Source organism: Macaca thibetana, chromosome 4 (genome assembly GCF_024542745.1).
Source record: "Macaca thibetana thibetana isolate TM-01 chromosome 4, ASM2454274v1, whole genome shotgun sequence".
Lineage (NCBI taxonomy): Eukaryota > Metazoa > Chordata > Mammalia > Primates > Cercopithecidae > Macaca > Macaca thibetana.
This window is the reverse complement of record NC_065581.1, coordinates 106,935,529-106,962,276: the sequence shown is the minus strand read 5'-3', so window position 1 is coordinate 106,962,276 and position 26,748 is coordinate 106,935,529. Positions and strand designations below refer to the sequence as shown.

General features: G+C 45.1%; 1 protein-coding gene across 8 annotated transcripts in view; it reads left to right on the top strand.

Moving 5' to 3' along the window:
• Positions 1-26,748, top strand: part of ARID1B (AT-rich interaction domain 1B) — a 445,627-nt gene that overhangs the window by 355,735 nt on the left and 63,144 nt on the right. For 7 of the 8 annotated variants that reach the window (XM_050786686.1, XM_050786683.1, XM_050786680.1 and 4 more), the window contains one exon: positions 11,977-12,156. The exons of the other annotated variant lie outside the window; for it this stretch is intronic. In XM_050786686.1, the coding sequence (XP_050642643.1) occupies positions 11,977-12,156 (180 nt within the window). The remainder of the gene's footprint in view (positions 1-11,976; positions 12,157-26,748) is intronic. 8 annotated transcript variants of the gene reach the window in all.

The following is a 26,748-nucleotide window of genomic DNA, read 5'->3' as shown; positions in this document are numbered from 1 at the left end:
TTTGCTGAGTGACTGGATGTGCAGGGACTTGCAGGTCTGAAGCATCCCAGGGGCTACAGGGAGCTCAGAGCCTAAGTGATGGAACCAGAGTGGGAGCACCTGCTGACTGCGTGTCCAGGGTAGGGTGGCAGACTTGTGTGCTGGGCTAACTTCAGCCAGTTGAGGAGTCAAGAGACAGTGAGTGGTTTTTGAATGAACACAGATCCCTGAGAGATGCGGAAGGCGGTTCAGCGCCTAAGTGTAAGCACCAGCCTTGGGCACAAGCAGAAGGTTTTCTTCTTAGAGGAGGAAACCAATAAGCCTGGGGCCTGGCTGGAGATGCTCAAAGCTTAGAGGGCAGGAAGTCATCAGTGCTGGCTTTTCTTGTGGTGTGGGTGCTCGTTTGTTGATAGTTGGTAGCTGAGCTACAGATGGTTTGAAGAAGGTAAAATTCTAAACCAGCCAAATACAAGGGCACCTCCAGTGGCCTCTAGACTCAAATGAGTGCAGGAACTTTAGCTTCCAAGTCCATGCCTGGGGACATGCACTTTGGATGACACCCACTGGTCGCAGTGGAGCGTCTCAGAAACTGTCTGGCCAGATTTTGCCCAGGTCCTTCCTATGCATTGTTCAGGTCTCAGCTGAAATGTGACTTCCTCAAGGAAACCTTCCACCCTCCCAGTCTAAATTGGGTCTTCCCCTGATACTCTCATAGCACCTGCACTTCGGTTCTCCGCATCACACACTGACTTTGAGTTATTTGTGAGATGCCTGTGTCTCCCACGGGAATGTTAACTCCATGAGGGTAGATGTTGCCTGTGCTTGGCTCATCATGCCCCTGGCACCTCGTGAATGACCCAGAAATGGAAGAGAAAGGAGGTGGTATTTAGTTGACTGAGATGTTACTTTTTTTGTCTCATACAAAGTTATACCTTGCTTCGTAATTTTAATTCATTATTTTCCCCTATTGATGGGCTTTTATTTTCTGTTCAACTAAAATTTCAGTTCCTCAAGGGCAAGGATCACATCTTTTGCTTTTTAAAAAATACTCTCTTAGTCTTACCACAGTTCCCAGAATGTTAGAGTGAAATAGGTGCATGCCGGTAGAAGATTTGTGTGACATTACTGTGGATTAAGTTACCAGTTTGATAGCTTAGATAGAAACCCACACAGTGAATAAAGGGCTCACAGAATCACTATAAAGGCAATAGTAATGCCTTTGTGTAGCGTTTTCATGGTGGTTTTCAGTTTAGCAAAGCATTTTTGCATGGATTTTTCTTATTTGACTCTCAGGGTGAATGATCTTGTAAGCCAGAGTGAGATGTGCGTTCTCCACTTACAAAGGAGCCTGTGGACCCACACAGCGAGCAGGAGAGGCAGCCTCTAAACAGATCTGCTTCCAAACAAATCCATAGTGGGTGTGTTTCTCCTACTCCACTACCTTACCTTCTCTCTGAGGATTTTTCTTTTGCTTGATTTTTCTTTCCCCTAAAGGGCAGAAAGGGTAGTCTGGTTTTCCACATCAGAAGGCTGACTCTGCGTTTGGAATGTGGTAATACAAGTTCGGTGACTGTGTGAGCATGCGCGAAGGACTCCAAACGAGGAAATTCACCGTCAGAAACCTGGTGCAGATTTATGTTACAGATGAATGTATTAATCACATTTTCATATGAGGTTTCTAAGAAACTTTGCTTTGTATCATGTAGATAATATCTAATTTAGTGCTTTGTCTAGAATTTTCCCATGTTATTTACTTGGGACCCTATAATTCCATAATACACTTAGTAATTCAATATACTTTCACAATATACAGGAAATTCTTTTTCTGTTTTCTGAATTTCCCTTACTAGAAAGTGTGGTACTCTAAACTCAGATGGCTTATGACTAGAAAAGGTCACACCTTTTAAAGACGCAGCTGCATTCCCTCAGCTGTCAGGCTTGCTATTCGCAAACTCTGTTACAAGACACCATCTTAGAAGAATGTTCTGAAAAAAGCAAGATGCAATCAAACAAATATGTCACCATAAATAGGAAGAAAATTCTTAGTTGAAATCTGATTTCTTGGGAAACATTTTAAAATGTATTTCTTTCAAAAATAAAAATTTAACAAAACAAGAAAAGAACTACCTTCCAAATAAGTATACTTGGAAATTACAGACTTGATTTAGATTTCTTCCTAGGAAAGAAAAACGTTTAAACCAGAATCACACACACCTATAGCTGGAAGTGCCCCTGCAACTATTGAGTGCAGGTGAGGAAACTGAGGCCAGAAAGGTCAAGTCACTGGCTGGAATCTGCACAGCAGACTTGGAGGCCAGGATGAGATCCTCACCCAGTGCTCTCTTGGTTACCATGCCACCTGTCCTGTACCCCTGTTTGAATCTATAATAGTGACAAGAACTCACGCCTGTAATCCCAGCACTTTGGGAGGCTGAGGCGGGCAGATCATGAGGTCAGGAGTTTGAGACCAGCCTGGCCAACATGGTTAAACCCTGTCTCTATTAAAAATACAAAAATTATGCCTGTAATCCCAGCACTTTGGGAGGCCGAGGTGGGTGGATCCTGAGGTCAGGAGATCGAGGCCGTCCTGGCTGATAGGGTGAAACCCAGTCTCTACTAAAAATACAAAAAAAAAAAAAAAAATTAGCCAGGCATGGTGGTAGGTTCCTGTAATCCCAGCTACTCAGGAGGCTGAGGCAGGGGAATCGCTTGAACCTGGGAGGCGGAAGTTGCAGTGAGCCAAGATCGCCCCACTGTGCCACTGCACTCCAGCCTGGGTGACAGAGTGAGACTCTGTCTCAAAAAAAAAAAAAACAAAAAAAAACAAAAAACAAAAAAATACAAAAATTAGCCAGGTGTGGTTGCCCATGCCTGTAGTCCCAGCTACTCACGAGGCTGAGGCAGAAGAATCGCTTGAACCCAGGAGGCAGAGGTTGCAGTGAGCCAAGATTGCTCTACTGCACTCCAGCCTAGGTGACACAGCGAGACTTCATCTCAGATAAAAAAAAGAAACAAAAAAGCTATTGCTGTTGAAAGCTTCCTGTGAGCCGGCCCTTTTATGCATGTTTATCTCCGTTAATCCTCACTACAACCCTATGAGATAGATGTGATTGCCCCCATTTTACAAATGAGGAAAGTGCTGATAGACCTGCATCATTTCTGTATTTAGGATGAATAGAAATACTTCATTTTTAGCTAACTTCTGTCTCCTAATTTTTTATCAATTTGTTTCGGAGATTATGGCAATATTCAATAACCTTTAAAAATATCCATAATCGAATACTTTTTTAGTAGGATTAGCTAGTGTTGGCATTTAATTGTGATTTTCTATTATGTGTCACATATCTGTCTCCTAACTGGTCCTCTCACATGTAACCTTTCTCCACTTCAATCCTTTCTTCATGATGCTTATTACAGTAGGGTTAGCATTCAAAAATGCAACAGGCATGGTGGCCTACGCCTGGAGTTCCAGCTAATTGGGAGGCTGAGGTGGGAAGATCGCTTGAGGCCAGGAGTTTGAGACCAGCCTGGACAACATAGAGAGACGCTGTCTCAAAAAGAAAACAAATGCAAGTCAGGTCATACCATTTCCTCTTATGGCAATATATGGTCTATGCCATTACTACCCCAACTGAAAGACCAGCTTTTCACAGGACTGCAGATACAGAGGTTTGGGTGAGCCATGTAGCCATTCATCTGGTAATAGGAGCTGTACCTGCCAGAGGAAATACTTCATATTCAAGAGAGAGAGTGACCAATAGAAAAAGAGGCAAATGATATAAACAGACATTTATAGAAAAGGAAGTAAAGACAGTTGTTTAACATGTTCACATTGACTCATGATAACCGAAATACAAACACAACCACAAATTATACAGTATCTCTGAAAGAATACATTGAAAAACCATTTGCCTTTGGCCAGGGGAACTCAGGGATGTGAGAGGTACTTCCCATAATACACCCTTTTTAACCTTTTATAATTTGTACACAGTTACCTAAGTGCTGGAGTAATGTGGATTCCAGACATTTAAATAAAAAACATGCAGAAATAAAAACTTGTTCATCCCAGCTGGAAGCTCCATCTGAATGTATAGGCTATCCATGTTAAAAGATATTTTTGGGAGTTTATAAACCAAACATTAACATTATAATGTCTTGCTTTTTTTGTACATCACATTACGGATTATAGGACACTTTCCATGTTGTTTCAGTTGATCCTCACAGGATCCGGGACTGTAGCTTCGAGAGGTTATTGTTTTGTTTCATTTAATTTAATTTAGGAGAGCTAAACAATTAAACATGAGGCCAAAGTACATAAGAAAGTGGCAGTCTTTTATTGCAAATATGCGCACACTCTCGGGCGAGGTTCTCTGGTCCTCAGGTGTGGGGGGCCAGGGAAGTCGCGCCGGGCTCTCGGGTGAGGTTCGCCGGTCCAGGAATGCGGGGGCCGAAGAAGTCACGCCGGCTCCTGCTGGCGGCGGACTTTTATGCATTGGTACTGGAAGGGGGAGGGCAGTGGGCGGGATAAGGGCCTGATAGGGGCGTCTCCATAGGCGTGGCCAGGAAAGTTTCGATCTCTTCGGATTTACGTCACCTGGCACATGCTCAGTTGATCTGCATCTTCCCGGGCGTGGGCTGCATTTTCCCGTGTGCGGGAAAGTTGGTGAGGAAGAACCCGGAAGCAACATGGATTGTGCCTTCTTGTTCACCTTCCTCCATCTTGTCCTTTCTCCCTCACCCAAACAGTCCAACCTATTATTGATTATAAGAATTTGGGGCACCGTTGTCTGTCTGGCTGCTTCCTGCTGTTAGGGGGCGTAGTTAGGGTCTGAGGTTGGCAGTTGGGTGTAGGGATGCAGGAGCATTTGGTTGAAGGTGACTCGGGTGATCTCTTGGACCTTGGCTCGGAGAAATTTTATTAAAATGGGAGCAAGACATAACATAAGGCAGAGGATTAGTATGGGAATTAGGAAATCACAAAGGGCACCTTGCCAAGCTAGGTCTTCTATGAGAGTAAAAAGTTGGGAAACCTACTGGTTGGGGGATGGGTCGGGAAGGAGGGTGTCTATGGGGTTTATGAGGGAAAAGTCAGTTAAGTTAAGATGAAGTATGGTGAGGAAGCAGGAAAATTTGAGAAGGGTATTGATCCTTGAGTAGAACCTGGTCACCTGGAGAAAGGGAAGGGGAATAGATGTTTTGAGTTAGGTTAAGATGTCTCGTCCCAAGAGGGGGGTAGGACAAGAGGGCATGATGAGGAAAGAGTGGGCAAAGCATGCATAGTCGGGCAGTAACTTAACACTGGGGTCTGGTGAGGGTTGGACGGTTTACCGTCTACCCCAACTACTGAGATAGTGGATGGCTGGCTAGGACCTCCATAGGTTGAAAAAACAGAATAGGCAACCTCCGTATTGATGAGAAAAGAAATTGGCTTACCCGCTACCTGTAGAGTTACCCTAGGCTCGGCGAGGGTGACAGGGGTCTCCGAGTGTGGGCACCATCAGTCGTCGTCCAGGTGTAGGAGCTGGAAGGAGCTTTCCGACCCTTGAGGAGAGGCACCACGTTGAGGTGCAATGCCTGCCCTGCTGGCGGGGCAATCAGACTTCCAGTGTCCTTCCTGTTGGCAGGTTGGGCATGGCGTGGTAGGCAGGCGAGGATTTGGACACCTTTTTTCTCAATGCCCAGTTGTGTCACACTTAAAGCATGGGCCAGACGGAGTGGCCGGCTTGGCCTGGGGACACTGGTTTGCCCAGTGTCCTAGGTCTACGCATTTATAGCAGGAGCCCTTGGGAGACTTGCCCTGTGTCTTCCCTGCCGGCAGAGTGGGCAGTGCTGGTTGGAGGGCAGCCACTAGAGCTTGCGCCTGAAGCACAGCCCTTCTTTTCTCCTTGTCTAGCTCTGCGGCCTCAGCTGCTTCTTCTCTGGAGTTAAAAACTTTAAAGGCCAATTTTACTAAGTCCTGTATGGGGGTTTGAGGCCCATCTTCAACCTTTTTTAGCTTTTTTCGAATATCTGAGGCTGACTGGGAGATAAAATAGGAGGCTAGGACAGCTGCTCCGGTTGGGGAGGTGGGGTCTAGCCGAGTAAATTGGGCTAGTGCCTCTGTAAGGCGATTTAGGAAGGAAGCCGGGTTCTCATCTGGGTGCTGGATGATTTCCTTTAGTTTATCAAAATTGACCACTTTGTTAGAGGCTGCCTGCATACCGGCCAAGAGACATTGAACCATAATGTCTCTCCTATGGCGGCCGGGCTGCTGTGGCTGGTAATCCCAATCTGGTTCTATGGATGGGACAGCCATCTTTCCTAACGGGACGGTGGCGTCAGTTAAATGCCATTGATCTGCATGTTGCCTGGCGGCTGCAAGAATACACTCTCTTTCCTCTGGGTTAAGGGAGGAGGACAAAATGACCTGTAAGTCATGCCAGGTTAGATCATATGCCTGACATAGGTATCGAAACTCCTTGGAATATAGGGTGGGGTTAGCAGAGAAGTCGCCGAGCCGTTTTTCAATCTTGGAAAGGTCTACCAAGGAAAAAGGGACATGGACTCTAACTAGTCCTTCGGCTCCGGTGACCTCTCAGAGGGGGGCCAACAAACTAACAGGGGAGGTTGAAACAGACTGACCAGTCGGGTAGGTTGAGATTGGCTGACCGGTAGAGGGGCTTGAGGCAGGCTGACTGGTAGAGGGGGTTGGGGCAGGCTGACCTGTAGAGGGCTGACTAGTGGGGGCCGCTACCGCGGTCTTGGAGCGAGTGTGGGCGGAAATGGGAGAGGTAAGAGGAGTGGCTGAGGGAGGGGCGGTAGGAGGAGCATAGGGAGGGGGGTAGGTAGGTCGGGAGGGAGGTGCCCCGCCGTCAGCCTCGTCTGAGATGGAAGTAGAATCTTCCTCTGCTTGTGGTGTGGGCGCCGAGGGCTGGGTTTTAACTAACAAGACTTGGGCCATTGAACACTGGGCGCACAGGTCTGAGCGAGAGCGCAAGTCCGAAAAGCCTTGGACATAGATAATCTCTGACCACTTTCCAAGCCTTTGGCAGGAATTAGAGAGATCTAATAGAATGTTATAGTCAAGTGTGCCGTCTGGTGGCCATTGAGATTGGTTGTCTAATTTATACTGCAGCCATGCCACAGTGGAGAGGAAAATTAGCTGCTTTCATTTTAAATCTTGAGCTAGAAGTAAGGCTTCCAAGTTTTGGAGGAGACACCCTAAGGGGGTGTTCCTAGGGATTTTCGATTGTGAGGTTCCCATTGTTTAACCACCAGAAATGGAAACCGACCTCACACAGTGGCAAAGTGTCCTTTGCCGCTGCTGGAGACCGGGGGCTCCTGGAGCCACTAACGGAGAATTGAAGAACTTCAAGACAGACGTCTACGGGTTGAAGACCTCACTGCGCCACAGGGTGGCTACGTCCTTGGGCATGCGTACGACTCTAGGCCAAGGACACGGAAACGGACGGAGATGGTTAACAAAGGGGAGTACTCACCGAAGAAGAAATTCTCAGAGCGGCACCAGTGGGAGGCTGGAACACTTGTTCGGTGTTGGTGGCTGGTTGGGTTGGCAGCCGGTTCACTGGGGAGGAGGTTCGTTAGACCCCTACGGATGTTGAGGAAGGGTCTCCTCCTGGGTCAGGTTTCGGCACCAACTGTCTTGTTTCATTTAATTTAATTTAGGAGAGCTAAATAATTAAACATGAGGCCAAAGTACATAAGAAAGTGGCAGTCTTTTATTGCAAATATGCGCACACTCTCGGGCGAGGTTCTCTGGTCCTCAGGTGTGGGGGGCCAGGGAAGTCGCGCCCGGCTCTCGGGTGAGGTTCCCCGGTCCACGAATGCGGGGGCCGAAGAAGTCACGCCGGCTCCTGCTGGCGGCGGACTTTTATGCATTGGTACTGGAAGGGGGAGGGCAGTGGGCGGGATAAGGGTGTGATAGGGGCGTCTACGTAGGCGTGGCCGGGTAAGTTTCGATCTCTTTGGATTGACGTCACCTGGCGCATGCTCGGTTGATCTGCATCTTCCCGGGCGTGGGCTGCATTTTCCCGCGCGCGGGAAAGTTGGTGAGGAAGAACCCGGAAGCAACATGGATTGTGCCTTCTTGTTCACCTTCCTCCATCTTGTCCTTTCTCCCTCACCCAAACAGTTATGATTTGCCTAAAGTCATACAGCAAGCTGTATTCAATACCCACTGCAGTCCATTTACTTACATATCTGTCTCCCCTACTAGATTCAGAGCTCATGACACAAACAAGACCGCAGTCTATGCCTTCCATTCGCAGTCCACTGCCGTTAGATGATGCTAGCTTAGAAAGGAGTCAGGGAAATGTGTCAGCTTCCCCTTTCATGGTTTGGGGGACACAGGGAAAGGGGTGAGTCTCACCAAAAACAGAAAACAAGATTTCAGGAAGCTCTTTTAATTGGTGCCATTGCAAACGTAAGTGATACAAAGAAAAAAATAGCTTTCAAGTTTTAATTTCTTTGTAAGGAGGTAAGTTCCACACCCAGTAGAACTTTGTCCCCTAAGGTATGGGAAGTTGATGCTGTAAAGCAGCCTCATTTGAATTCCCTTTTAGATTTTATCTCCTTTTGGAAACTCCACCTCCTTTTTGCAAATGTGATTTTATGTAAAACGCCAGTAAATTGAGATAGTTCAAGTGGAACATTACATATGTATTTTTAAGGCCTGAGGAAAGAGAAAAATAAATAAGTCGCCTAGGTAAGAATTCTTAGCACTCATTTGAACAAACCTTAAGCCTATAATGAGTGTCGCAGAGGCCGCAAAAACTTAAGAATATCCTATACTGCTGGGCTCTATAGCTCATGCCTGCTATCCCATTGCTGTGGGAGGCTGAGGCAGACAGATCACTGGCAGTCAGGAGTTCGAGACCAGCCTGCCCAACATGGTAAAATCCTGTCTCTACTAAAATTACAAAAATTAGCTGGGCATGATGGCGTGCACCTGTAGTCCCAGCTACTGTGGAGGCTGAGGCAGGAGAATCACTTGAGGTTGGGAGGCAGAGGTTGTAGTGAGACGAGATCATGCCACTGCACTCCAGCCTGGGCAAAAGAGTGAGGCTCCATCTCAAAAAATAGGTAGATAGATAGATAGATAGATATTTAAATAAAATATATATATTTATGTATATATTTAAATAATATAGGGAGAGAGAGTATACTATCAGAGCTTCCAAACCCTTTGGCATGGATACCTTCATGGTTGGAGTGAAATTTAATGCTAATTAAAGGGCCTGTGTTATTTTCCTTAACTAAGGAAGAAAAAGCAATCATTATTTTCAAAGAACTTAGGGGGAGACCCACATGATCGCTGTGAAATGGAAACACATTTTTTGATTAAACAGGACTCTATCTGAAACACTTGAGAATTTTATAGTAAAGCTTAGATAAATATTTCATGTAACATCTTAAGATGCAATCATTCATAGTAATTTTAGTGCGCTGATTTCTGTTTGTTTTCAGATTGAAAAAGCAAATGTTTTCTATGATGGTTTATATCTGGAAGCTGCCAATTGAGCTCAATTTCATAAGGCTTATCTTTATAAATAAGTTAAATAGGATAATAAGAAATAGTTCAACTTACTTTTATTTTATGTCTATCTCTTTAAACAGAAGCGACGTTAGAATATCTTTTTTTTAATTGAAATGTAAACTGTGGCCACTTTTGTAAATACAACATGCCGTTTAACCTCCTTAAGCCAACCTTAGATCTAGGATTATCTTACCCTCCAGCTGCCTCAGTGGACTTTCTTTGGAAGCTACTGCTTTAGGTTCTCCTGGAGCAGAAACCTGCCCGTCTCCAGCTAGAGCCTTCACCTGGTAATGTGGGCCCCTCTCCCCAGCACAAAACCCTGTGTTCTGAGAGTTGTTTTTCAAACTGTCCTTTGTCAGCGTGCTAGATGGATAACGTCAGCTTTTTCTCAAATCCGTCTTGATTTGGGGTCCTCTTTGTCCTAATGAGTATTTCACAGCTCCGTCTATGAACTCACTTCTATTTGCCTGGACTCCTGAAAGTGGATGTACCTGGCTTTCCAGTGACACATAAAGAAGTGTTTTCTTTATCCATTTGAATCATCTACCCACCAAGCACCTCGTGTTGTACTCAGCACTCCGTTGGGCGCATGAAGAATTAAACGTCCATTCATTTTTTAAAAAACAATAGTTTTTGTTAGCCACCACGTCCCACAGTGCTCTGCTAGGCACCGAGGATACGATAGTGAACCCAGGTGTGATCCTTGCCCTCGTGGACCTAATGTTTTAGTGGGGAAGAGGGATGATAAGTGAGTCCAAATAAAGTGATTACCAGTGATTATGAAAAGTGCTCCGAAGGAAGGTGAGTGGGAAAGGACAAGGGTTGGTGTGGCCTCTGACCGGGTGTGGAGGGAGGGCTGAAGGATGAGAATGACCTAGCGGCGTGGAGAGCAGATCGTGGGCCAGCTGGGAGGAGGGAATCGGGGAGAGAGGCTTTGCCGAGGGAAGAAGCATGATGTTGTCTTCTAGGAACTCTGGGACCTGCAGGGCAGCGGAGCAGGAGAAAGCTCTAGGAAATGGGGCTAAAGGGAGAAAGGCAGCGGCCAGAGCTCACAAGGTCTCACAGACAAGGTCACATGTGTGCATTTTATTCTAGCGCCAGTGGGAAGTCTTCATGATGTTTTGTTTTGTTTTGTTTTGTTATGTTTGAGATGGAGTCTCACTGTGTGGCCCAGGCTGGAGTGCAGGGGCACGATCTTGGCTCACTACAACCTCCGCCTTCTGGGTTCAAGGGATTCTCCTGCCTCAGCCTCCCGAGTAGCTGGGATTACAGGCACCTGCCACCATGCCCGGTTAAGTTTTGTATTTTTAGTAGAGACAGGGTTTCACCATCTTCGTCAGGCTGGTCTTGAACTCCTCACCTCATGATCCACCCACCTCAGCCTCCCAAAGAGCTGGGATTACAGCCATGAGCCACCATGCCCGCCAGTTTTGATGAGTTTTATGCAGGGGAGAGATATGCTCTCATTTCCTTTTGTATTCCTGAAAGTTATTCTGCCACCTTTGAGGAAAATAAACCAAAAGGAGCAAGACTGGGGTTAGCAAGGCTGAGTGGTCGGTCGTACAGCTGTGGTGTGGGCAGAAGACACGACTGGGGCTGGCTTTGGTAGGAGTAGAAATAAGGAAGAAGGACCTCGCACCATCTGTGTCAGAGCGGAGTCACCAGGACGTGCTGATGGATGGATCACACTTAGAGGAAAGAAGGAAAGGCTGACCTTGTGGGTGTCCCATGTGTCTGAGGGAGCATTTGGAGGAGTGGCCGTACCAGTTACAGAGGTAGATAAGTCCCAAGACCCAACAGATTTGAAGGAGAAAGTCAAAGGTTCTGCTGGGGCGCAGCAGAATACAGTGCAAGCCTGCAGCCGTTTGCAGTTGGCCTGTGGGGGTGGTGCGAGTCAGGTATTAGAAGTCTGCAGGCCCTTTAGGAGCCAAGTTTAACGGTTACTGCTTGAGGACACCAGAGGGGAGAAAAACAGCTCTGTGCAGGGAAGAGCTGGTACCTTGGGTCTAAAGGGTAGGATTTTTGAGTAACCAGAGAGCTGCGTCCCAGGGATTGGGCAGTGAGCAAAGGCCTGGAGGGGGCACGCACGGCGTGGCCAGCCTGGCAGGGGCAGAAGTTTGCAGTACAGCAGTCGGTCACTGTTACTTTTTGTAGGAACTTTATCTGCAAAAGAGGGGGAGGTCATCTGCCTTTGCTCCCCCTCCTCCCCTCCCTACTTTAAGTCCACAAGCCATTGGCTTCCTGGGAGTCCTCTTGGGAATTCAGGGTTAGGACCAGGGTTTCACCAGGGCACCTTCCAGACTGTCCACGCCGAATTGAGATGTCTTTAGCTGTTTTTTAAGAAAATCTCATGGTACCAGCCTTATCCCCTGCCACCTGCCACATAAGTCCATGTCCATTTTTATGTATGCAGAGATTATGAAACACCTGCATTTATATGTTTCCATTTATTTCCCACTTAGGTTTTATGGCAGGCACACAAAGAAACCCTCAGATGGCTCAGTATGGACCTCAACAGACAGGACCATCCATGTCGCCTCATCCTTCTCCTGGGGGCCAGATGCATGCTGGAATCAGTAGCTTTCAGCAGAGTAACTCAAGTGGGACTTACGGTCCACAGATGAGCCAGTATGGACCACAAGGTAAAACCAAAGCTTCTCCTAAATGCATGGCAGCAAGTTGTAGAAGTTTTCTTAATGTGTTAATATTAATATTAAATAATTAAGGATTTAAATATCTTAATATTAAAATCCTTCAGGATTTTAATATTGTGAACATATCGTAAGATCCATTATCTGTTACCTGACAGGTTTGTGAGGTTCATACAAGCCCACAGTACTTTAGTTGCCCCTAATGACGGGAGCAATAATTACAGTCACTATTGGTTAAGCATTTATGTATCAGACACTAGGGTAAGTGCTCATCATCCTTGTGTTGCTAATGAAGTAGGGGACCCCTACCTTCTGTGACGTGGTTCTAAACGTAGAGAAAAAAACACAAGCCACATTCTCAGAAGGTTTCTGATGTAAAACTTGGGCTTTGTTGGGTTGGATTCTGGTTTGGCCCCTCCCTCTTAGTGATCTCTGTCAAAACCCTGAGCTGACAGCTCAGGACGGCATTGCCCCGCACATCCCTCCCAGTTTCTCTCCGAGGTGCCGCATCAGGTCAGCAGTAGCTCTCACTTTCCCAGTCATCCCCAGTCTGACTCTTTGGAGACAGGACAAAGCCTGAAATGGTTACATGTCTTTCACAAGAGAAGGTAAGGGAGGAGCGGAGAACTAAGTGGAATCATGTCCAGCACGCACCACTGGCCTTCCTTCTTCCTGGAAGTGGATGTAGGTTCTGTTACATACACATACAATCCTTTTATCAAGGTTTTTAACCTGATGTGTGTAGGTATACATATATATAACATACATGTATATATATTTTTTTCTAAGTCACTTTTAGCAATAAGACATTTGTATTTACCACCTTCCTTCTATTTTGTTTATTTAAATTAGATTTTAATGGATAATTTAGAGAGAATGAGATAATCTGGCACAATTCCCAGAGTTCCCTCACTTCTGAAAATACCAGGAACATTCCGGGTGAAGATGATGAGTGCCACTGGGAAACCATAGTAAAATGTTTACCACTTCTACAACAAGACCAGGTTTGCCTGGGGGAGACCCTTGGTATTTCCTAGAGGCGTTTGCAGCTGTTTAGCAAACCCATCTATGAGGCCAGGCAAATATAAGGTGAGGCCCAGTCACCTCCCTTTTTACCTGCCGTTTCTCAGAAAATCGCATCTTTCTGATGAAAAGTACTTTACAGCTTGAAAAGCGAGTTCTTTTCTTGTGTGCTGAAGATCTTTTTCCAAAAGATCTTAAACAGTTTCAGTGCTACCAATGGAGCATTGTTTCTTGGCCTTAGAGGGCTTTGTTATATTTACTTTCCAAATATTTCTGTTGGTAGGAAGACGATGGGGATACCCAAGAAAGCAAACATCTATAGAGAGCCTCTCCTGCCTTTGTTCAGGCTTGTCCTGAGAGTGAGACTTGGGTTTTGCCCAATTCTCTTTATATCACATCATCAAGAGTTTTCCACGTTAGCAATTCCAGTAAGCATTAGGAATTTCAGTCCCAGTCGGCAGTAATGATCTGCTGGTTCCCTGTCAGCGCCAGTAACTATAACATGTAGCTGTTTGTTGCTGGGCAGAGGCAGGACTGTGGGTTACCCACCACCCTTACTGAACGTGGTGGGTGTTGTCAAAGCCAGGTTTCTTTAGCTGTCATGGAAAGAAGAGAACTTAGCAGCAGTTGGAAAAGTGGTTTGTAAGTCGTGGTAGGCACAGAAAATGTGAGCTTTTGCTCCTAATGTAATTGGAAGCAAGGTCCAGACCTTGTTCTCAGAACTGGGTGTGGGTGAAGGTGGTCTAGTTAACTCTTAAGACCATAAGCCCTTCCTGGGCTTTTTGAAATTTGTCTCCATACTCTTTAGTAATTCAGTCTTGTAGCCTCTTTTTCTACTCATCATACGTGAAGACTGAGCCTTGGGCTATCTAGTAAATCTTTTGTGAACAACTAAGGAAGAACTTTTGCTATAGGAACTAATAGCAGGGAAGGAAATTACTATAGAATGGATTTATTTTTTGACTAAATCCCTGGTTTTTGCTATCACTGAACGTGAAGACTCTTAATTTAAGAGCACTGAGCCCAGGAGAGTTCTTATCCAAACTGCTGTGTCTCCTTGGAAAATTGCTTACTCTTTCTGAATTGCTTTTTGTCTAGAAAACGAGAAAATGAGATTATATTGCATTGGAAGTTGCTTCCACTTCTAATGTTCTGTGAGTAAAGCCTTGCTTCAGTTCCAGGACCTTTACTGTTACGGTAGCCCACTGGGCTCCTGCGTCACAGTTCAGCTTTTTGTTGGAGTGTTTTAAGGCATGATCCTGGAGTGTAGGTTAATCGTAGAAACGATCTGAAATGAGAAGGATATTCCCACACTCGGCACTCTCTGGTGCCTGAAAGTTGGGCACCCCTCCCAGCACCATGCACCCTTTTCTCCTCTCCTGAGTGACACTGCCACCTTGTTCCCCTCCAAGGCATGTGTGCCGCTGGGTTCCTGCTCTGAGTGCTGTGTGCTGTGAGGGTCCTGGTACTCTCAATGTCCAATTCAAAATCATCACCTTTTCCCCCTTGGAGCCTCCTGTCCTCAGCAGACACTCAGCAACAGGAGATCACATTTGCAACATGGATTGTTGAATTCAATAAATGCTCTTCGCTTTTTCCGTCTTTGTTATCCTTTTAGAAAGGGATCCAAGTAAAGGGTTTTTTCTTTCTCCTCTTGATTAACTACTCAGATGAATAGTGACATATTCATCTTCCTTCTTCACATGAGACGTGTTCATATCTCTGGAATGATTCACTCATGCCGCCACCCAAGATGTCATCAGTCTCCTTTTTCTGTTTTTGTTCTTCACTTCATGGCTTGCTTCTGGTTTTGCTTTTTTAAAGAAGTTTCAAATACTTCGCAACCATTTTACTCACATTTTATATGAGCAGCTTTTCCAAAATTATTAGTAATAACCACCAGCATTTATCGAACATGCTACTATGTCCTGGGTCCTGTTTTCTAAATGTTTTTTATATTAACTCATTTAATCCTCACAGAAGTTGCTGTTATTACTCCACTTTACAGAGGAAGAAACTGAGGCACAGAACAGGTGAACAGTTTTGCCAGGATGCACAGTGACTACAATGGTCAAACCAGGATCCAAACCCAGGCTGATTCACCCAGTCTCTTAATTAACGGGAAGCCCTCTGAGGCTGTCTCTATTTCATAAGTGAGAACACCAAAGCCTTGAGAAGTGTAATGATTTGGCCATGATCCCACAGCTGTTACAGTAAGTGGCTAGCCCAGGGTTCCCACCAATGGAAACTAACTGACGAGGGGCCTCTCCCGTAGTCACTGGTGGTGTTGCCTCCCACACCTTAACTGCACTGCCCTCTTGCCAGTTCATTCATTCAGTGAGCCGCTAGGGATATAAAACCAAAATGACAAACAACTCGCCTTTATGGAGCAAGAAACGTCTTAAGAATACAGGCATGGAAATATATATTAAAAATCTGACCGAGCGTGGTGGCTCATGCCTGTAATCCCAGCACTTTGGGAGTCTGAGGCGGGTGGATCACTTGAGGTCAGGAGTTCGAGACCAGCCTGGGCAACATGGTGAAACACCGCCTCAACTAAAACTACAAAACTTAGCCGGTGTGGTCCCAGCTACTCAGGAGGCTGAGGCACAAGAATCGCTTGAACCCGGGACGTGGAAGCTGCAGTGAGCCAAGATTGTGCCACTGCACTCCAGCCTGGGTGACAGAGCAAGACCCTGTCTTTTTAAAAAAAAAAAAAAAATACTGAAGAGATTAAGAATGTTGCTCATGTCCATAATCTCAGCACTTTGAGAGGCTGAGGTGGGCTGATCACTTGAGCCCAGGAGTTAGAGACCAGCCTGGGCAACATGGTAAAACCCTGTCTCTACAAAAAGACATTAAAAAATTAGCCAGTTGTGATGGCACACATATGTAATCCCAGCTACTCGGGAGGCTGGCATCGGAGGATCACTTGAGCCCAGGAGGTTGAGGCTGCAGTGAACTCTGATCACGCCACTGCTCTACAGCCTGGGTGACAAAGTGAGACCATCTCAAAAAAATAAAATAAAATTTCTGTGGTGTGAAGAAGGGGGAATGTTAGAAATGTACATTAATACTATAAAATCTGAATTGTTAAATAAACAAATGAAGCCGATCTAAATGTGTAAAAATATGTAATTACGGTATATTTTGTGAAACAGCACTTTGCCACCTTCAAGCAAGCACATGTAATAATAACTACCCTTGCAAAGTGTTTACAAGGAAAAGGGCTGTGGGGACTTGCTTTAATAAATAGAAAGGATTATGTAATTAGCATGTTAATTATTAATAAGTGAGTTTGTATGGGAAAAAGAGAGCTAAAATCAATTTCATATCCATAACCTTTTTGTTTCTTAAGGACAAAACTATCTTGTTTGTTTTTTGCATTCCCTAGAGGAACGTCTATCACACTGACTATCCAGAAATACTTTTTGCATGTTGTTACTAGTTACAAATTATAAACACTCGGGCCTTAGTTTTGCTGTAAGTCGAGTTACCTTGGGCAGGTAACAGTAGTTCTGAGTCTGGATTCCTCCCAGGCCTCACTCACTCTGTATTAGCCTATGGGAGTCTGGGTAGGGCCACCACATACAGCCATATGGGTTGTGCTGACACCTGGGTTTATGCCTAATTTTTATTGTGTGTGTCTTGGGAAGCAGAGGACTTACAAGTAGGTGAGTCTCATGAACCTTTTATTTCTAAATTAATTTGCCAAAGGTATTTTTCAGAAGGGTTTAAATATTTTTTTTTCACTAAAATAAATTAGATGCCATCTAGAAATTTTCCTTTTCCCTTCATTCATTATATGTGTCTCAAAAGTTCAACAGAGGCAAACTTGAAATGATATTCAGTTGAAATGAATACAGTTCCAGACTAGTGAATTACACAGCAGTACTCTTAAACTGTTGTGGTTCTAGAGGGACAAGGTATAGATGTCAAGAGTTGTGGGCCCACTAGCTACTTGTGGGTACCTTATAGGCCCTGCAGTCACTGAGACCCAGGATTTCAGTCTCTACTCTTCTAAGTTCAGAACCTCCGTCTTTGGTTGGTTGGTTGGTTGGTTGGTTGGTTGGTTGGTTGTTGAGACAGAGTCTCACTCTGTCGCCCAATCTGAAGTACAGTGAGGCAATCTTGACTCACTGTAATCTCGAGCTCTTGGGCTAAAGGGATTCTCCCACCTCAGCCTCTCTAGTAGCTGGGACCACAGACATGCACCCCACGCTGGGCTAAATTTTTTTGTTTTTTTTGTTTTTTTTTATTGAGACGGAGTCTCGCTCTGTCGCCCAGGCTGGAGTGCAGTGCTCCGTCTCCTGGGTTTACGCCATTCTCCTCCCTCAGCCTCCCGAGTAGCTGGGACTACAGGCGCCCGCCACCTCGCCCGGCTAGTTTTTTTTTTTTTTTTGTATTTTTTAGCAGAGACGGGGTTTCACCGTGTTAGCCAGGATGGTCTCGATCTCCTGACCTCGTGATCCGCCCATCTCGGCCTCCCAAAGTGCTGGGATTACATGTATTTTTTATAGAGACAAGGTTTCAGCATGTTGCCCAAGCTAGTTTCAAACTCCTGGGCTCACATGATCCAGCCACCTCGGCCTCCCAAAGTTCTAGGATTACAGGCATGAGAGAACCTCAGTCTTATTATTGAATTGACTTAAATACAGCTGCTCTTCTGCACAGGTGGGGTCTGTCTGCCACATGGATTCATTTTGTGTGGTCAAAAGACTTCCCGTGGATGGTACCGCAGATTGACAAGATCCTCTTCTCTGACGTTCCAAAGACTAGATTCTGTGCAGGTCACTCGTCCCTTCAGTGTGCTCATTTTATTGTTTTCTTGAAACAGGTTGATAGACTTGATGAGGCCACAGCTTCTTATCTTCACCTTGTTTTTTTGGTTAAATTGACAGTGCAAAGCAAAAGGATTAATTCCTTGTTCTATACTGTTACGTTTGACTAAGGAAATCTCCTAAATCTGTCTTGCTAATACTAGAAAAAGCAAAAATTGAATTAGATGGTTGCATAGCAAAGGAGAGGTGAATGTAATCAAGTCTTCTTGTGATGCCTGAATCTAGCCTTCAAGTTATAAGACTTAAGCATGAATTTTTCTTAGACTGATAATCATCATGATTTTGATAAGATCATCACATCATGATTTTATCAAAACCTGGGAATTAGGGAGAAAAACTCAGGAAAATATACAGTACAAATCAACTTAAAATGAAAACAGAGAAAAAAAAATCGAGCAACTTTAATTTTGACTAATGTGAGGCTGTTTTACTGCAGTAATTAACATCTGCAGCACTCAAGAGGGGCACACCCCCTGCCCTCACCGCATGACCGAGCCCACCACCGTATATGCCCTGTCAGGTGGGGTTCATTAAGACAGCGGTGGGTGGCACGTAGAGAGGCAGGGTGTGGACATGCAGCTTCACTTGCCCTCTTAGCAAGGTACCTTTTCCTGAGACCTGTTGCTCTTCCATTTATTCGAATGTTTAAAAGGAAATTACCTGTTGACATATTTCACAAATCCTCCAGAGTCACACCAGCCACCCTGGAGGAGGGTCCCTCCGCCTGTGGTTAGTGGTGGCTGATCAGGACCCTCCCTGGCCCACCTGCAGGGGGTGCCTTTCCCCTGCAGTCTGTGTGGGGCGTGCAGGGCACAGCAACTGAGCCTGGAGACACAGCCCCTGCCGTGTGTGACTCCGCCACTTCTGACGCTTAGACACCTTCGGTTCTTACCATAGAGACTTGACTGTTTCACACTGCAGTTGACTGTTGGGTTGGGTTAATAACTGTGTGTGTGTGTGTGTGTGTGTGTGTGTGTATATGTATATATAATATATATATAATATTTTATTTATATATATATATATTTCTTTTTTTTAAGATGGAGTCTCACCATATTGTTCAGGCTGGGGTGCCGTGACGCGATCTCAGCTCACTGCAACCTCTGCCTCCTGGGTTCCAGCAATTTTCCAGCCTCAGCCTCTGGAGTAGCTAGGATAACAGGTGCCCGCCACCACACCCAGCTGATTTTTTGTATTTTTAGTAGAGATGGGATTTCACCGTGTTGGCCAGGCTGGCCTCAAACTCCTGACCTCAAGTGATCCGCCTGCCTCGGCCTCCCAAAGTGCTGGGATTACAGGCATGAGCCACCGTGCCCGGACTCTTTATGTATTTTTTAATGTCAGTGCTTACCTTTTATACATTCTTCTATTTGAGAAATAAATTGTGTATCTGTGCGTGATGAAAGTAAAACTAGGCATATAATGCAATATGATAATGTAAAGATAATTTCTTTTCACTAATTATACAGTTATTAGAACACCTTTTAGGCCAAGTGCAGTGGCTCACACCTGTAATCCCAACACTTTGGGAGGCCGAGGTGGGTGAATTGCTTGAGCCTTGGAGTTTGAGACCAGCCTGGGCAGCACAGTGAAACCCCATCTCTACCAAAAATACAAATATTAGCCTAATGTGGTGGCATGCGCCTGTAATCCCAGCTACCCGGGAGGCTGAGGCAGGAGAATTACTTGAACCCGGAAGGTGGAGGTTGCAGTGAGCTGAGATCGCACCTCTGCACTCTAATCTGGGTGACATAGCAAGACCTTGTCTCGAAAAAAATAAAAAGAACACTTTCTTGCCTATTCCTTGGCTGATTTTATCTATTCATTGTCAGTTGTCCTACAGTAGTTACTATATTTTTTCCCTGCAGGAACCACATGAGATAGAGAATCTTTTATTACACCCTTTTTATAGAGGAGGAAACTGAGCTTTGGAGTAACAGGTAGCTTTCCAGAGTCACCTGCCCAGAACCAGACAGTGAGACTCGCCTCCTGGGAGGCCTCTCTTCTTCACTTGGCTGCCTCGACATCAGATGCTGGCCTCTGAGCATACCCACATATCCTTGGGGTCTGCCTCTGACGTTAGCCCTGGTCCGGGATCCACTTCTGCCCCGGGAGAGGCAGCGGCTTGCACATGGCTCCGTTCCCCTCACCACTCTGCAGAGTCCTCCCTCCTGTGTTTCTCTTCATCACTCTCATCACCACATGACATTGTCTTGATTTCTTTAGTTGCCTGTCTCCTGCCACTAGAACATAAGCTCTTTGTCTTCATTCACTGCTGAATCCCCAGCATTTAGCACAGAGCCTGGCATGTAAGAGGCCCTTAATAACTCTTTCTTAAATGAATGAATTCTGCTAAGGCAGAGTAATCCAGAGTCACTGATACTCCTTCCCCCCTGCCCTGAGGCTTGACCGGTATTGGGTTGACCATTTGATGCCTAAGAGCAGTACCTGGTATATTATCCTTGTGGGGTGAGACTAAGGATAATTTTTGTCTGTTTCTATGCTTCCATATTTTCTGCATTGAGTTTGCATTACTTTGTAATTTTAAAAAGGAAGGCAATAATTGTTGTAACATAAATGGAAAAAAAACTACCAAAAGTGAAACATTGAAGTGACACTGTAAGGTAAGATAATAGGTCTTTCTCCTTCTTTTACAAACTTTGTGTAACATTGTAAGTTTTACATTTTAAGTAATTTTTAAATGCATATTGACCTAAGAGAAATATGGTACCTTATATATAGTTCAGAAAACAAATTCTGTGTATTTATTCCCACAAATAGGACTTGATGCAACTTGTGGTAAGTCAGCTTTCATTTCAGTGAACCTGTATTTGTGATCATCTAACTACTTGATACATTTCCCTGGCTAAAAGAGCAGCATTGTATGATAGATCCAAGTAGAAAGATAGAATTGAAAGAAGCTGTATTGAAATAGAACTTTGTTTTTCACAGAAAAGATCTTACTTAAATATGATAACCAACAAATAAACACATGAAAAATGCTCAAAATTTTTTTTCATTAGGAAAATGAAAATTAAAGCTACATTGATTTCTATTACATACTGATTCAAATAGCTAATTTTTTTAAGTTGGAATATCAAGTGCTGGCAGTTAGAACTCTCACACAGTATTTGGTGGGAATATATACAAAATAGTACAGCCACAGTTTGGCAGTTTCTTATAAACATGTACTTACCATACAGCCAAGCAATCTCATTTCTAGGGTTTTACAAAGAAAAATGAAACATATTCCTACCACACAAAGACCTGTATACAAATTTTTAGCAGCTCTACTCATAATTGCCAAAAACTAGAAACCATATCCAAGAATGGACTACTACTCAGCACTGAAAGGGAACGCACAGATGCATGCAACGGTGTGGATGGATGTCAAAGGTGTGACACTAAGAAACCAAGCACGAAAGCCTATACTGTGCGACTCCATGCGACATTGTAGAGAAGTAAAATGACATGAACGGAAATCAGATCAGTGGTTGCCAGGGGGTGGCGTGGGCATGAGGTTGACTTACAGAAGGGAAAGAGGGAACTTTTTCCTCCTTTCATTTCTTGTGAGATAAATATTTTGTACCTTGATTGTGCTGTCGATTACAGGATTATAGATTTTTTTATATCTCAATATAGACATGACAAAGCCAGGCACATTGGCTCACGCCTGTAATCCCAGCACTTTGGGAGGCAAGGGCAGGTGGGTTGTTTGAGGCCAGGCGTTTGAGAATAGCCCGGGCAACATGACAAAACCCCATCTCTACTAAAAATACAAAAATTAGCCTAGCATGGTAGTACACGCCTGTAAACCCAGCTACTCAGGAGGCTCAAGTGGGAGGATCGCTTAAACTCAGGAGGCAGAGGTTGCAGTGAGCCGGGATCACGCCACTGCACTCCAGCCTGGGTGACAGAGCAAGACTCTGTCTCAAAAAAAAAAAAAAAAAAAAAAAAAAAAAAAAACACACACACACACAATATTTTGTAGTGACTGTTATAAAAATGGTAAACATTGCTGGCTACAAGACAAGATAAATGCATATTTAGCCCTAATTCACAACTGGCTTTATCATAGTATGCAGTTAATTATGCATTTCTTTTTCCCACAAGGGTAAGATTTCTGATTTATGGCATGTGCCTCCATTTTCTCCTCTACCATATAAGGAATAATGCAGAACCTTGCCCACAGTAGTTGTTCATAACTGTTGAGTGATTGAAACTTAGAAGCAAAATTTCATATATGAGTGGAAACATTTAGTAGTTTACAAAAAGCAGTACTCTCTGAATATGTATTGTAATTAGCAACTTTAAATTTTCTGGAGTCAGGTACAGAATTTTTTGTGATCTGCCTGAAATGATGATGGTGACTTGAATAGGGTCTAGTTTCTGCTTCCTCTCTCTGGGCTTGAATGGAACTCTTGGTGGGTAGAAATCTGAATTCTATTGGTGACCAATTTTCCAAAGCTAGTGTGCCAAGATGAACCCACTTGAAAACTGTGGGCTCTTGGACTTGGCTGCAAGACCAGTCCAGCTGAGGTGGGCTGGCCCGGCATCTGCCGCCTTCATTGTGCTTAATGCTGGATCCATCTGTTTTCTGTCAAAGCCAGTGCCAACAAATTACTAACCTATTAGAGAAACATGGAAATAAGATTGCACTTCTCATTCCTGGCTTTTCCTCTCATATTTTGCTTGGCTTACATATTTGGTTTTTGTTTATTTTGAGAAGAAAGATACGTTATCGAGTAGTTGGGGGGGCATGAATCATTTTTTGCCCCATGCACACATTTTTAAAAGATGGGGGGGTGATGTTAGTGATGTTGTTATGGCCGTTGATGACGATGGCAGCTGTCATTTGTTCGGCAGCACTGTGCCTGGCGCTGCACTTGTTACTTTCAGCCTCTTATTCATTATCGTCATCACTTTACAGATGACAGAACCACAGTTCAGAGGCTAAACAACTTGTCACGCTGCTAGGGAGTGTCAGAACCAGTATTCACACCCAGATTCTGAAGCCTGTGCTTTATCCATTGCTGCCTCTTAAACCATTTTAAGCCTTTAGAAACTATTTTTATCCAGGCACGTGAGTCTAATGAGGAAAGTTTCAAAGAAAAGAAAAGGGGACTTTGTATTTCTTCTATCCGATAGAGGCCTCTGTAATTAGAACGTATTTCCTTCACACGCGCTTTTGAGTGCCAATTCCTGGAATCAACCCAACTGATTGGAGAGAGAGAGATTGGCACCCCAGGCCTAAGCGCCTTTCTAAGCACAAGTGCACACACGCATGTCTTGGTGTGCATGGCTGTGCTCAAACGCGTACTCCACCGGCTTGCAGACGCTTCCTGCCAGAAGATGAAGACCAGCTGCCGAATTGAGCAAAGCTACTGAAACACAGCTCTCCTCTCTTTAGCACATAACATGAGTGAGAGATGAAGGTAGGGTACAGAGTAACTAAACATCTCAGTAGTTTCTTTCCTTTGTGTTCATTAAAATACAGCCCTTGACTGCCAGTTAAACCCAGGAAGTTGGAGTGCCAACATTTCCCCATTCCAGCTATAAGCAGAGTTCAACAAACTCAGAAACCTTCTTTCTCTAATAAAACGACATGATGGGTATAGTCTAAACGCTTGTTTTCTAAAACAAGATTAAAGCGTCACTTCATTTCCTTCTAAAGCAAAGGCACATACGTTTTCACTGAAAAAGGTTTCTTACCAACTGAGTCACTTATCCAGTGTTGGGGGAGGGTGGAAACTAGCCCCCAAGTAATGGCATAAATACATGAATTAATTACTTGTGCATTCAAACTATGAATGAGCATATTTATTTTTAATAAAAGCAAGAGCCAAGAAGGAGCACTGTATCCCACTGATCTTATCAGATCATCTGGAAGCGAAGGGGATGTGAGCTCAGGGAGGAGGAGGAGGAGGAGGAGTCTGAATTCCTTCTCACAGCGAAGAGTCGTGAGGACTGGGGCTGTCTCTGGGTAAGCGTGGGAAGAGGAAGGGCCCAGCAGCTGGCCCCTGCTCTGTGCCCGCCTACCAGGGTGCACAGAAGGTGCCTTTTCCGCCAAGACTGCGTGACGGGAAAACGGAGTGTATGTGTGTCCCGTGGGATGGGAGATTCAGAAGCAACTTAAGAAATTTTTGTAAAGAACTTTGAAACTGATGAACAGTGGTGTTTTTTTATTTTTTATTTTAACTTGAAAACAGAGTTTTGATGGTATCGGCAAACTGCAGCTGTGCAAAAGCAGTGCCTCTTCATGCCGAAGCAGTTTGACTTGAAGGAGCCACCAATAAAAGGCTAATGGCATGTGGCCCAGCGCACCCAAGGTGTCTTCGCTGTGCCTCTCCTGTTCCTGTTTCCTGTTCCCCTTTGTCTTCCACTTTCTTTCCCAGTTCCTCAGATCGGCCATTGCGCACTCCGGCATCCCCTGAAGCCTTTCTCAGCCTTCCAGATGGTGTTCGGGGTTAAGGAAGCTGCTGACTTGACCAGGTCTTACTTGCCGTTGCTAGTGTAGCAGTTTATTAGCTTGTCCCAAGACCGGTCTGTGTCAGGAGTCCACAGATTGTGGCCCGCTCTGGCCCACTACCTGTTTTTGTAAATAAAGTTTTATTGGAACATCACTACTCCCATCTGTGTGTGTGGCTGCTTTGGGGGCTACTGTGGCAGGATTGAGTAATCATGATAGAGACTGTTTGCCCCAGACGCCTAAACTATTTCCTACCTGGCCCTTGACAAAAGTGTGCCTGCCCACATCTGCACGGACAGTGGCCCGTGCGTCGCCTGTAAGGAATAACACATGCCTCCCGGACAGCCAAATGAAAATGCACGCAGTGTCTCTCACAGAGAGCAGGCGCACAGTAAATATGGAGAAGTCTGCAGAGGTCTCTTGCAGATTTGTAGGTGATAGAACTTTGTATGTGTGAATTTAAGAAAGCCGGTTTTGACCATTATGGTAACATTGTTACATAAATGTGATTTTTCTTAAATATTTGAGAGACTGTGTAGCAGAATGTGTCATGCTTGGACTCTAAACTACACTCTGGGCTGCCTGGGCTGAGAGGTTCCTCCTCCAGTTGTGGGCCACATGACCATGACACATTTGTTGTTATTCACAGCCCTATGCCTTAGGCTCCTCATCTCCAGCATGAGGATTATAATAATGTGTACCTCCTAGGCCTGATCTGGGGATTAAGTGAGTTAACACAAAGAACTTGGAACTGAGCTTAGCACATAGTAAATATTAAGTGTTTGCTTTTATTGCAGTTATTAATCCAGTCCTATCTCTGCTGGAAATCCTTGAGAAGCTCCTCCTTATCAACAAGATAAACCTCAAACTTAGAAGCCTGGTACACAAGGCCCTGCCAGACCCAGCCTCTCCCCTCTACCCCCCGACAGCCACACACAGCGCTCCAGTGGCTGTCCAAATCAGTCTGCCCTTGCCATCGAGCCGGTGTCCCCAGCCTCTCAGCCATAAGTGCCCTTTCCCCTCTTCTGCCATAGCCCCCAGCCAACAATGAAGCCCCCATCAAGTGGCATCCACAATTTAGATACTTTGCGTACATTATTTGGTTTAATCCTGAGAACACTTCTTCACGTGGACAATGTTAGGATTCTCTTTGTTTTACAGAGAAGAGAATGAAACAAGAAAAGATGAAAGCAACTTCCCTAAGGTCCTGCAGGCAGGCAATGCAGAGACTCACCCAGCTGCAGGCTCTCCCAGCCCCTGAAGCCAGCTCCTGAGGGTTCAGCTCCAGAAGTGCTCATTCAGAGGACTCTCCACCAGCCCCCACCAAGGGGGCCCTCAAGCCTGCAGCCCCCATCAGACTCACTCTCCCTTCTGTCTGCACTTTTCACATTGCATGCTTTTTTTGTTTTGCTTCTATACTTTTTCTTGTTTTTACCCTTGCTGCTTTACTGCACACACACACGCATAACCATACGTGTGCACACATGCACACACACGCATGCTCACCCATGTAGATTGTGAGCTTCTCGAGTGCAGGAATTGGATTGTATTTAGTCTTATGTCACCTGTGCCTAGAACAGCTTCTGGTGTATAGTAAGTGTATAGTTATGTTACATGGATGGAAAAAGGAAAAGTAGTAAGGACTGATTGGGAAACACTAATCCATATTCCACACACACACTTGTCTTTTACATTTATGTGATTTCAACATTCATTTATCAGGAGGCAGCACGTTTTATTGGTTGAAGACATGGGTCCCCGAGTCAGTTTGCTAGAGCTTTAGTCCTAATCTTCTAGCTCTTGATTTTTCTCATTTGTAAATAGAGTCCTGCGGCTATCTATATTTCACGTGGTTATTGGAAGAAATGAATGAATTCATTGGTGCAAAGCACTTAACCAGGTGCCCAGCACACACTGGTTCAGCAGTTCAATTATGATTGAAGTAGTATCGTGTGTCTTTGATTTACTTGAATTTATCTACACACAAAGTAAAAGGTGTGAAAGGGAAGGGAAAACATCTGCCATCCCTCACCTCTGCCTCCAGCCCTGCCCTCCGTTCCTCACCCCTGCCTCCGACCCTGCCCTCCGTCCCTCACCCCTGGCTCCACCCTGCCCTCCTTCCCTCACCCCCGCCTCTGGTCCTGCGCGCTGTCCCCTGCCCACTGTCCCTCATCCCCGCTTCTGGCCCCGCCCTCTGTCCCTCACCCCACCCCTCCACCCCACCCACCTACCGCCGCCCCGCCCCCCGCC